At 45.2% G+C, this 12,908-nt stretch overlaps 1 protein-coding gene across 20 annotated transcripts in view; it reads right to left on the bottom strand.

Moving 5' to 3' along the window:
• Positions 1-4,817, bottom strand: part of HNRNPR (heterogeneous nuclear ribonucleoprotein R) — a 34,479-nt gene extending 29,662 nt beyond the window's left edge. For 6 of the 20 annotated variants that reach the window (XM_015440971.2, XM_065527946.1, XM_065527990.1 and 3 more), the window contains exons 1-2: positions 4,706-4,817; positions 1,348-1,516 (exon numbers count right to left, since the gene is read on the bottom strand). In XM_015440971.2, coding sequence (XP_015296457.1) covers positions 1,348-1,504 — 157 coding nt within the window. In that variant the 5' untranslated portion in view covers positions 1,505-1,516; positions 4,706-4,817. Of the gene's footprint in view, positions 1-1,347; positions 1,517-4,065; positions 4,595-4,705 lie in introns of those variants that run through there. The other 14 variants (XM_005544483.3, XM_065527949.1, XM_074017366.1 and 11 more) reach the window with 3 other exon arrangements.
• Positions 4,818-12,908: the final 8,091 nt, after the last annotated feature.

The following is a 12,908-nucleotide window of genomic DNA, read 5'->3' as shown; positions in this document are numbered from 1 at the left end:
AGAATTGATCCAATGTAAAAATGGAAGTATTTCGTAGAATAAAACCCCCAAGTTCATATGAACATGAAAAGTGACTCCATTTTGATAAAGCCAAAAAGAACTTTATTCCATATAGTAAATTTTAAATAAATGTAATGCCACTTCCAAAGTTACTTTTTTAAAAAGTTGCCATGATTTGTTTCAAAAGCTCAAAATGAGCATGTGTAAATAACTGGAGTTGCCTTACTTGAATATTCCATACCACCACCCAAAGCCACAACTCAGGACACCCATCAATCCATTTTGTCAAACCAAGCCTACGACCAACCATCAGCCTCTTACCGATAACAAAACACTCTACAGGAGAGCATCTCTAAGCAGATCACTGCCAATTCTCTATGGCAGAATGTCACAGAAAGTTCCTGAGGACTGATTTTCAAATAAGACCATGACCCAGGAGTCATTTTTATAAGTCATTTTAATGTCTAAAATTACACTAAGCTTCCCAGATTTAAAAATTTTTTAAGGACAAAAAAAAAAAATAACCAGCTATTTGTTACTACTGTACTTAAGACACATTTGTGAGTGAGACAATTCAATTCTCTCTCAGAATCTGAATGGGCACACACAACACAGAGGAAGAAAGTTTCCATCTATGTCCCCAGAGGAGGAGGACACATTTATTTATGAACAACGCTCCCTAAGGGTAAATATTTCTCTCCCTCTTTAAAACTTCAAACCACTTACAACCAACCATATAAAGATGTTCAAATTTGCTTAAGCACTTAACCATGGCACTTCTGGATTAAAAAAAAAAAAAAAAAAAAAAAAAAAAAAGCAGCTGTTACAAACCAAACACTTCCAAATTATGGAGAGATGTGGATTTCTATTAGAAACTAGACAAGCCACAAACTCTCAAGGAGTCTGACATTTATTATGGTTTCAGACGATACAGTCTAACTATCATCTTATTATGCCACCTAATCAGACCTAAGCTGATTTAACAATCACTTTAAGAAGCTAAAAGTAGAAAAGTAAAAGCAAAATGATGACTGATTTCGATTAAGAAAAAAATGTAAAATTTGGTATGCAGAAACATACATTTTAATGGGTGGTAAATCTAAGACAAACTGATGTGCTGTTCTGAAACTACTAAGACTGCATATTCAACACTAAGAAGGCTTCAAAATAATGAAATAAGGAGTATCAAAGTCAAACCCAATATGCCTTCAATGAAGGGAAAGTAACAAACATTCAGCTCTACAGATCAGAAACAATAAGTATTATTTAACCTTAAAAATCTATAAAATTCAAAGTGGTTTGCCCTCACTTTCATAACCAGTCAGAAACAAGAAATGCATATTATACCTGTCTGAAATATTTCATCAAGTCTTTCTGCCACCTTCTGTGGGAGGCCTGCCTCTATCAGTGTCTTGTAGTGTTCTGTGTGAGTTACACTGGAAGTATCCATTGGTTCTTCCTCTTCTTTTAACTGTACCGCATTACCATTCACCTGATTAGCCATTTTATTATGCTGCTGGAAAAAATTCAGGAGCTATATTACATTAAGCCAGAAATAACTAGTTTGTAGGACAATGCATGATTTATCTAAACTAATTTGTATACATGCTGCTAATAACCTCTATCAAAATAATAATTTATTCCTCCTGTGATGTATCTGACCTAAATTGGCAATAATAATCCTGTGAAACCATAGAAAATGTACATGGAAGCATTAGATCTTTAAGGAACTTCATGTACACCAGGTAAAATAAAGGCTTTAATTTACTGAAGGTAGAACTGCTGATTAACAAAAGCAGCTGTTGTGTCCTGGTAAAAAGATCAAAATCACTACAAAATCCTAAAAGCCCCTCAGCTCTCAGGTCTTACACAGTTTTAAAAAGTTTTGGTTTAAAAACAGAATGAACACCCACAGACCACTTAATCAAGATTTAAGGACTTTCAAATTTTCCTGGCTCTGCTTCAAATACAGTATCAGTGTGAAGTAAGTGCCCTGTTTTCTCTAGTTCAACATGGTGGTGGTTTGGGTTTTCTCCACCTAACTTAACACAAAATGAAAACAAAAAAAAAAAAAACCAACTTGACATTAATTTTTGTTCTAAGATTAATTCGCTATTCCCATTCACAGATTTAAAAGAAAAAATGACCAAGTTTAAAAGCGAAACAATTGTTTTAAGTCCACATAAAACACTAAGTGAGCTATAGTTCAGGTTGCTTTAAAAAAAAAAAAAAAGTACATGTTGAAATTTTCCTATCACTAAAATAAAGATGTAAAAACATACTGAAGAATAGACAACTTCTTCCAAATATTTCAAAAAACGTTACCTAATTAGGCTAAACTTCAGCCAGATTTCTCAGATTAACCTACCAAAAATAATTTTGTACATTCAGTAGGTAATGCTGAAATGGACTGATTCCCTGAAGAGAGAGAGTAAATAATAAACCATACAAGGCCAGTCTGTATACTGCCTCAAAAGACAGGGAATTAAAGTGCATTTGTCTGTGGTGAAATTATAATGTGATGAAGATAATAGGCAGCAGAACAAGACATTGCAACACATACTAAATAAAAGACATAAAGGTAGATCTCAAGAAAAAGCCTACTTTTCTTGATGAAACTCAAGATACCTAGTCATCTATAAAGAAAATACAAGTCTCCTACAAAGTACTAAGACACATAAGATAACCACACTTCCAGACAGCTTATCGAACATTGTGCAAATGCACCAGGTGCACTCTTCTGGCCTAAAACAACTTCTTTTCATTTCAAAGTCCACTGATACTTAGTCGAAGTTGATGAAAGAGGGAGGAAGACCAAGAGGGGAAGGAGGTAATAGTACAGAGTAGGAAGAAGAAAGGAAAATGCAAAGGGTTACTCTGGAAATGAGATAACATGACTCCTCACAATTACAAAACACTATTAAGACTCGATAGCCCTTAATAGACGCAGACTGTGGTTAAATTCTGGGTGGATGTTTCTCAAGGCAAGCTTCAAATTCTGATGAACTAGCAAAAACGGAAACATTCGAAACTGTCACACTTTTGATCAAGAAACTGTATTGTGTGAGATGAATACGTTTACTGATTAACACAACCTATTTCTATAAAGATGCATCCTAAACCCAAAATCTCCTTGCGAACATATAGTTCTGTTTTCCCATGCTCCCCCATCCCCACATACTACCTTAAGATCATCAGAACTCAAAAGTTCTCAGTATCACAAGACCCTTACAGCATTGCACCTAGGAATACTATTAGTCACAGAAAAGAGGCAAATTTTTAACAGAAAAGTTCAATGAACATCTGTTAAGGTGGTGTTTTTAAGTATGTGTAAAGCAAAAAGACAAGTTGTGTATTAAGCACAAGACAGAAATATTTATGCCTACCATATCATTGCAAAGGCTCTACAAGTTGATATTGAAATTGGTTAAATTTTTCCAAAAAAGTTTGTAAATTTTAACAAAAAAAAGGTAAAATAATTAGATTCCAGAAAATAAAACTTTCGGATCAAGAAAAGCCCTCTCTCTTCAAGCCAAATACAAAGTGCTCATTTTAAAAAGACTTTTTATGTCATATGAGACCATTTGAAACTCATGTCAATTCAACACAATGCCACACAGCCAAACCATATTTCTGGATGCAGCAAATATACTAACGTGACGGGAGTCATTTGATCTAAACATTTTTGCAAAAAAAGGAGACATTTTTAAAGATTTAAAAGGGCTGCTGGGAAATTCGGGATGTCAGCACTAACGCCTCCCTGACTTTTTCTGAACCTCCCTGTGCAAATTCTTCATATTAAGAGACGGGCTTTAAAAGAACCAACGAAATGAGACTAACGGTTATCTCATGGCTTAGCAGTGTCGAGCTCTCATCCTACGACTGACTCATGAGACATCAATTCAGCCACTTGAGGACTGCAAAAATCTCAAACAGGTAGTGTGAAAGGACTGAACCTTCCAAGAAGCCCTGGGCTTTTAAAAAATTTTGGCAACACGGTTACTACCGTGTAAGAAAAAGGATCGCCTTTCCAATTTGGTGCGCCTCTGACGGTCTCAGAATTACCCATTTCAGGCGCCGCTTGGAGCCTAAGTTCCACGGCCTCTAGTAGTCATTTTTTCCTTCAAATCTCAGCCCGCGGCATGCAGAATGTGGGAGGGGAGGGAGGCTTCCCACACAAATCGGCCTTTTGGTTTCTGCTCACACAAAACTTTTCTCCTGGCTCAGATAACCCTGGGATTTGCACCCCGCCTTCCGCCCCCACCCCCACCCCCTCAGGCCGGTCCGGATCATCAGCACATCCCACTCGGGCTAGGCCGGCCGCGGCGGGAGCGAAGCGGCTCCGGCGGGGAGAAGCGGCAGGGCCGCGGGCGCCTCAGGCCCTTCGCGGGATCCGGCCGCATGGAGCAGCGGGCGGAGGCGGGAAAAGCACGGCCGGCCCCGGCAGGCCGCGCGGAGAGCGCCCGGCGGGCCGGACCGCTGGCTGGAGGGGCGGGGGGAGGAAGAGCAAGGGCGAGAGGCGTCTCGGCCGGGCTAGGCCCACAGCCGCGCGGCCGGACTAGACCAAAGCCGCCCCCAGCCCGTCCCCACCCCCACCCGGGGGCTTCGGAGCGCAAACGAAACGGGACCAGGCGCGGAGCCCGGGCTGAGTTGGGTTGGATCGGGGCTCCCGGCCCCTCCCCCCACGGGCCGGCGCGAGACTCACCAGGGCAGAGCGGGGGCCGGCGGCCGGGCCCGTGAGAATCAGCGCGAGGCGCTTTGAAAACGACTAGAAATGGCGCGCGCGCCACCCCCTCCCCCCCCTCATGGACAGAGACGCGATCCCGGCAGCACGCGGGGTTTCCCGGAACTGCTTCCAGGGACTCCGAGCTGCGGGGCAATCGCTTGGCGAGGCGGCTTGACAGGCAGCTCAGGTGACCAATAGTATCGAGGCAAAACGGACCACGCCGGACGACTCGAGAGCCAATCGATGAAGCTGTCGGTTGAACCAATGAGGGTGCTCAGCGCCGCTGGCTGGGGCGCCTCCGAGGCGGGGGCAGGCACACAAAGGGGTCTGTGGTGGAAGCCCTTGGTGGTGGCGAGGCTTGGGGGCACCGGGTCCTGGGTGGACGAGGCTCCTCCTTCTTCGTCTGCCGCCGATGCGAGGCTCAAAATCTAGGCCTTGCGCCGCGTGGCCGCATCCAGAGCCCCGCCCCCTACAGTCAGCGCTGGCCCCGCTCCGCCATGGCGCTCGCGTCCCGCCACCGGCCGCGCTTAGCCCGCGAGTCCTCCCTCGCACCCCTGCTGCCGGCGTTCGCCCCAGACACGCCCATAGCCACGCGTTCGGGCCTCTTTCGGTCATCTTTTCGCCTCTAGTGAGCACACAATTTAAGGATGATTTGGCTCGTCATTTTGCTGAGGATTTTGTCTAGGTAATCTTTCCTTGGAACGATCGGAGAAATGCCTCTTTCCCTCCCTGGCTGCCGTCCACACATCGTTGGTGGCAGACTGTGAGGGAAATCGTTAAAATGACTCAAGAGCAATGTATAACACAAGTAATAGAGCAGGAACCTTTTCCCCACAGATTTGGAGCTACTTGATATTCATAAAATAAAGCAGATACATCCATCTCTGAAGCCAAAAGAGCCATGCAGGGGAAAGGGGTAATTCCCAAAGGACACTAATTCTTGCTAGTCCTAAACCTATTTCTCGAGAACCTGCTATTTCTACTGATCTGTTCCCTGTCCTTAGTCCAAACCTGTCCCGTCTCACTGAAACCTTCCGAACTCACTTCTGTGGTGCCAGCCCTTTTTTTTCCCAACCCCAGACTGCAATGCCCACCAAGTTAAATCTCTGGGTAGATCCAAGTTTTGTGTTATGGGGTGTGAGACTTACAGAAATGCCACGAGTCTTAGGCTGGGCGCAGTGGCTCACGCCTGTAATTCCAGCACTTTGGGAGGCCGAGGTGGACGATCATTTGTGCCCAGGGGTTCGAGAGCAGCCTGGCCAACATGGTGAAACCTCGTCTCTACTAAAAATACAAAAATTAGCCGAGCGTGGTGGCGCGTGCGTGTAATTCCAACTACTTGGGAGGCTGAGGCAGGAGAATCGCTTGAACCCGGGAGGTGGAGGTTGCAGGTGGAGTGTGCCATTGCACTCCAGCCTGGGTGACAAGAGCGAAACTCCTTCTAGAAAGAAAGAGAGAGGGAGGGAGGGAGAGAGGGAGGAAAAAGGAAAGGAAAGGAAAAGAAAGAAGGAAAGAAAGAGAAATGTTGGGAGTCTTTAAGAAAAATCATATTAAATGACTAATACAAATTTAGGAACAGAGGCTTGGAAGGGCATTGTAAAAGTGAGGGAGGACCCCGAAGCTTAACTTTTTTTTTTTTTTTTTTAATAGAGACACGGGAAGTGCGAAGGGAATCTAGCTATGTTGCCCAGGCCTGTCTTGAACTCCTGGCCTCGATTGATTCTTCTGCTTCGGCCTCCCAAAATGCTGAGATTACAGGCACCCAGCCTGAAGCTTAAATTTTACTAGCTTCACATAAATCTGCCTCTAGCGCCATAATTTTTAACCTATTTTGTGCCATTTGGAAGTCTGGTAAAAGCTATGAATATCTTCTCAGTTTTTAAATGCATAAAATACATAGCAATACAAAAGAAACCATTTATATTGAAATACAATTCGGAAATATACTTTTAAAACATGTTCGTGATATAGTAAGCTTTTACTTTTATTTTTATTTATTTATTTATTTATTTGAGACGGAGTCTCCCTGTGGCCCCCAGCCTGGAGTGCAGTGGCACAATCTCGGCTCACTGCAAGCTCCGCCTCCCGGATTCACGCCATTCTCCTGCCTCAGCCTCCCAAGTAGCTGGGACTACAGGCGCCTGCAACCACGCCTGGCTAATTTTTTGTAATTTTAGTAGAGACGGGGTTTCACCGTGTTAGCCAGGATGGTCTCGATCTCCTGACCTCGTGAGCCGTCTGCCTAGGAGAAGTGCTGGGATTACAGGCGTGAGCCACCGCGCAGGGCCCAGCTTTTACTTTTTAATTTTTTTGTTTGTTTGTTTTTTAAAGATGGGCTCACTTTATCACCCAGGCTGGAGTGCAATGGTGCAATCTGGGCTCATGGCAACGTCTGCCTCCAGGGCTCAACCGATCCTCTGACCTCAGCTTCCCTAGTGGCTTGTAGGAACTGCAAGCACTGGCCACTGCTCTGGGCTAATTGTTGCTTTTTTTTTTTTTTTTTTTGCAGAGACGGGTTTCACCCTGTTACCCAGGCAGGAACTTTTTCTTTATTAACACAATAACTATTAAGATCTTAGAGCAGGTCTAATAACTACAGAAATTGTAGAGTCAAGAAATCCATGACAGTAATAAAGTGATATGAAAATGATTTCTATTGGTGACAAAGGGAAAGGTATTACTAATGCTACTGTGATATGTTGTCTACATTCACAATGGGGGAAAATGCTAAATTTCAGTTAGATGTTAGATAAAACAAAGACATTATTTTTTTTCCCCCATCCAAGTTAAAGTACTCCTTACTTCCATTCAGGGACTCCTTTAAGTCCATTGATGAGAACCCATGAGCCAGATATGTAATTTTTTTTTTTTTTCTTGAGACACAGTCTCACTCTGTGGCCCATACTGGAGTGCAGTGGTGCAATCTCAGCTCAATGCAACTTCCACCTCCCGGGTCAAGTGATTCTCCTGCCTCAGCCTCCCAAGTAGCTGGAATTACAGGTGCCTGCCATGACATCTGGCTAATTTTTGTATTTTTAGTAGAGACGGGGTTTCACCATGTTGTCCAGGCTGATCTCAAACTCTTAACCTCAAGCGATCCGCCCACCTCGGCCTCCCAAAGTGTTGGGATTACAGGTGTGAGCCACCGCGCCTGGCCTAGATGTGTAATTTAAAAAGATTCTATCACCCAGTATTTTCTGGGATAATATTTCAAATGTTCTGCTATGTAGTCATCAAAGGTATAATCCACATTTCAGACCATATATCTTGATTTTTTTACTTGGAACTTTTTTTTTACTTGTGGAGTGTTGAAACTCCACAAGTATGTATTGCATGCCTCTATGTAAAAATCATGGAGTTGGCCAACACGGTGGCTCACGCCTGTGGTCCCAACACTTTGGGAGGCCATGGCAGGCAGATCACCTGAGGTCGGGAGTTCAAGACCAGCCTGACCAACATGGAGAAACCGGGTCTCTACTAAAAATACAAAAATTAGCTGGGCATGGTGGCACATGCCTGTAATCCCAGCTACTCCGGAGGCTGAGGCAGGAGAATCACTTGAACCTGGGAGGCAGAGGTTGCAGTGAGCTGCGATCACACCATTGCACTCCAGCCTGGGCGACAAGAGTGAAAACTCCTTCTCAAAAAAAAAAAGAAAGAAAGAAAGAAAAAATAAAATATTGGAGTTAAGAGTAGGGAAAGCCGGGCGCCGTGGCTCATGCCTGTAATTCCAGCACTTTGAGAGACTGAGGCAGGTGGATCACGTGGTCAAGAGATCTAGACAATCCTGGCCAATATGGTGAAACCCTGTCTCTACTAAAAATACAAAAATTAGCTGAGTGTGGTGGCTCACATCTGTAGTCCCAGCTACTCAGGAGGCTGAGGCAGTAGAATCGCTTGAACCCAGGAGGTGGAGGTTGCAGTGAGCCAAGATCGCGCTACTGCATTCCAGCCTGGCGACAGAGAAAGACTCTGTCTCAAAAAAAAAAAAAAAAAAGCCAGGCGCGGTGGCTCATGCCTGTAATCCCACCACTTTGGGATTCTGAGGCTGGAGGATCGTTTGTGTTCAGGTGTTCAAGACCAACCCAGGCAACATGCTGAAACCCCGTCTCAACAAAAGTTGCAAAAATTAGCCGGCTGTGGTGGCACATGCCTGTAGTACCAGCTACCCAGGAGGCTGAGGTAGGACGATCATTTGAGCCTGGGAGGTGGAGGTTGCAGTGAGCAAGTGAATGCACCACTGCACTCCAGCCTGGGCAACAGAATGAGATCCTGTATTTAAAAAATAATAAATAGCTGGGCGCGGTGGCTCAAGCCTGTAATCCCAGCACTTTGGGAGGCCGAGACGGGCGGATCACGAGGTCAGGAGATGGAGACCATCCTGGCTAACACGGTGAAACCCCGTCTCTACTAAGAAATACAAAAAACTAGCCGGGCGAGGTGGCGGGCGCCTGTAGTCCCAGCTACTCGGGAGGCTGAGGCAGGAGAATGGCGTCAACGCAGGAGGCGGAGCTTGCAGTGAGCTGAGATCAGGACACTGCACTCCAGCCTGGGCGACAGAGCGAGACTGCATCTCAAAAAATAATAATAATAATAATAATAAATAAATAAATAAATAAATAATCGAGACCATCCCGGCTAACACGGTGAAACCCCATCTCTACAAAAAAAAATACCAAAAAAAAAACTAGCTGGGCAAGGTGGTGGGCGCCTGTAGTCCCAGCTACTCCGAAGGCTGAGGCAGGAGAATGGCGTCAACGCAGGAGGCGGAGCTTGCAGTGAGCTGAGATCCGGGCACTGCACTCCAGCCTGGGCGACAGAGCGAGACTCCGTCTCGAAAAAAAAAATAATAAATAAATAAATAAATAAATAACCAACCTAGGGAATATAAAACGAATAAAACACAATCCCTGTCCTCCATCTTAGGTGAGAGGTAGGACAAGTATAAACATTTAAAAAAGTATGGGCCGGGCGCGGTGGCTCAAGCCTGTAATCCCAGCACTTTGGGAGGCCGAGACGGGCGGATCACGAGGTCAGGAGATCAAGACCATCCTGGCTAACACGGTGAAACCCCATCTCTACTAAAAAATACAAAAAAAAAAACTAGCCGGGCGAGGTGGCGGGCGCCTGTAGTCCCAGCTACTCGGGAGGCTGAGGCAGAAGAATGGCGTAAAGCCGGGAGGCGGAGCTTGCAGTGAGCTGAGATCCGGCCACTGCACTCCAGCCTGGGCGACAGAGCCAGACTCCCTCTCAAAAAAAAAAAAAAAAAAAAAAAAAAAGAAGTATGGGGGCCGGGCGCGGTGGCTCATGACGGTAATCCCGGCACTTTGGGAGGCCAAGGCAGGCAGATTGCCTGAGGTCAGGAGTTCGAGGCCAGTCTGGCCAACATGGTGAAACTCCATCTTTACTAAACACACACACACACACACACACACACACACACACACACACACACACACAAACCGAGTTCGGTGGCCTGCGCTTGTAACCCCAGCTACTCCGGAGGCTGAGGCGGGGGAATTGCTTGAGGCAGGGAGGTAGAGGTTGCAGTGAGCCGAGATCGCGTCACTGCACTCCAGCCTGGGCAACAGAGTGAGACTCTGTCTCAAAAAAAAAAAAAAAAAAAGGTTGCTAGGGGAAGCTCCAGCTATACCCATAATTTCTGAAATTAGGTAACATGGTGCAGCCAGGCCCTTCTGCATCTCTTCCCTGTTACAGACCAAACCTGTTGTCTGAGCTGGTATGTCAATGAATATACTTTTGCTTCTTATAACAATTACAGGGGCCAGGCATGGTGGCTTACGCCTGTAATCCCAGCACTTTGGGAGGCCGAGGTGGGCAGATGTCCTGAGCTTAGGAGTTTAAGACCAGTCTGGGCAACATGGTGAAACTCCGTTTCTACAAAAATTACGAAAATTTTGGCTCACACCTGTAATCCCAGCACTTTGGGAGGCTGAGTCAGGTGGATCACCTGAGGTCAGGAGTTCGAGACCAGCTTAGCCAGCATGGTAAAACCTCATCTCTACAAAAAATTAGCTGGGCGTGGTGGCTCACACCTGTAGTCCCAGACACTTGGGAGACTGAGGCACGAGAATCACTTGAACCTGGGAGGTGGAGATTGCAGTGAGCCGAGATTGTGTCACTGCACTCCAGCTTGGGTGACAGAGCAAGACTCTACCAAAAAAAAAAAAAAAGAAAGAAAAAAAACTAGAATCATTTTTATTATTTTAAAACACTTTGCAAAATGGTGGAGTTCCAACTAAGATTGACCAGCACTTAAGCTGTTTGTCTTTCATTTATATCTCCTAAGATGATGCTTCTTTTACAAAAATAAAATGCCATGTAGATGACTTGCAATGGCTTATAGTTAGCTTACCTCAAGATCTTATTGCAGTGCCTGCTTTATCATCATTTTTTTAAATAAATTTTTTTTTTGAGACGGAGTCTTGCTCTGTTGCCCAGGCTGGAGGGCAGTGGCACAATCTAGGCTCACTACAACCTCCATCTCCCAGGTTCAAGCTATTCTCCTGCCTCAGCCTCCTGAGTAGCTAGGTTTACAGGCATCCGCCATCATGCCCGGTTAATTTTTGTATTTTTGTACAGATGGGGTTTCACCATGTTGGCCAGGCTGGTCTTGAACTCCTGACCTCAGGTGATCTGCCCTCCTTGGCCTCCCAAAGTGCTGGGATTACAGGCTTGAGCCACCATGCCCGGCTTTATCACCATTTTTATAGCATTTTTTCTTTTGAAGATTATCCTCGAGTTGGTCTGTGGAATGCCCTTCTAGTTCTCAAACGTTATCAAAGCCGTCTTAAAATGAAAAGAAAGTGTATTTCCATTTTAGTGGCACTATTGCTACCTCTTTTTTTTTTTTTTTTTTTTTTTTTTTTTGAGATGGAGTCTTGCTCTGTGGCCCAGGCTGGAGTGCAGTGGCCGGATCTCAGCTCACTGCAAGCTCCGCCTCCTGGGTTTACGCTATTCTCCTGCCTCAGCCTCCCCAGTAGCTGGGACTACAGGCGCCCGCTACCTCGCCCAGCTAGTTTTTTGTATTTTTTTTTTTTTTTTTTAGTAGAGACGGGGTTTCACCGTGTTAGCCAGGCTGGTCTTGATCTCCTGACCTCGTGATCCGCCCGCCTCAGCCTCCCAAAGTGCTGGGATTACAGGCTTGGCCACGGCGCCCGGCCTGCTACCATTTTTGAGCTCTACTGTGTGTCAAGTGTTCCACATATGCTATTGCTGATCCTTATATGGAACCTGCAACCTCAGTAATATTATCCCATTTTATTGAGTAAATAGGCTTACAGAGGTTAAAACATTCGCTGAAAGGCACACCGCACTCCTGAACCGAGAATCAAACACATGTCGTCTGCGTAACTCCAAAGCTACTTTACCAAGCAACTGTTCAATTATTGTCTCAGTATTGGCAGATTCTTCTCTTGAAGGTACCAGTCAAGTAATCATATAGGTGGCCAGGAGTGGTGGCTCACGTCTATAATCCCAGCACTTTGGGAGGCTGAGGCAGGCGGATCACTTGAGTGCAGGAGTTTGAGACCAGCCTGGGCAACCTAGTAAAACCCCATCTCTACAAAAACTACAAAAAATTAGCTGGGCATGGTGGCACATACCTCTAGCTCCAGCTGCCTAGGAGGCTGAGGTGGGAGGACCACCTAGCCTGGGGAGGTCAAGGCTTCAGTGAGCCACGTTTGCACCACTGCAATTGGCCCTGTCTCAAAAAAAAAAAAAAAATTGGTCAATCTGATTAATAAGTTAGAAAACACTAGTTAGGGACCAAAGCCAACTGTGATATAAGATAATGAGAATATTTACCTTGTGTGGTTTGCAAATTGGCATTATAGCACAATTTAAACTTGTTCTGAGAAATGAACAATGCAGGAATAAAATTGTAGCCTCACAAGGTCTCAACTTTGGAAAGCAACACCCCTTTGGGTAGATTTGTTAGAAAAGAACATGTCTTGGTCAGGCACAGCAGCTCACTCCTGTAATCCCAACACTTTGGGAGGCCTAGGCAGATGGATCTCATGAGGCCAGGAGTTAGAGACCAGCTGGGCAACATGGTGAGACCCCGTGTCTACTAAAAATGCAAAAATTAACTGGGTGTGGTGGTGCCTGCCTGTAATCCCACCTACTCGGGAGGCTGAGGCAGGAGAATCGCTTGAACCTG

Source organism: Macaca fascicularis, chromosome 1 (assembly GCF_037993035.2).
Source record: "Macaca fascicularis isolate 582-1 chromosome 1, T2T-MFA8v1.1".
NCBI lineage: Eukaryota > Metazoa > Chordata > Mammalia > Primates > Cercopithecidae > Macaca > Macaca fascicularis.
This window is presented reverse-complemented; position numbering and strand designations above follow the sequence as displayed.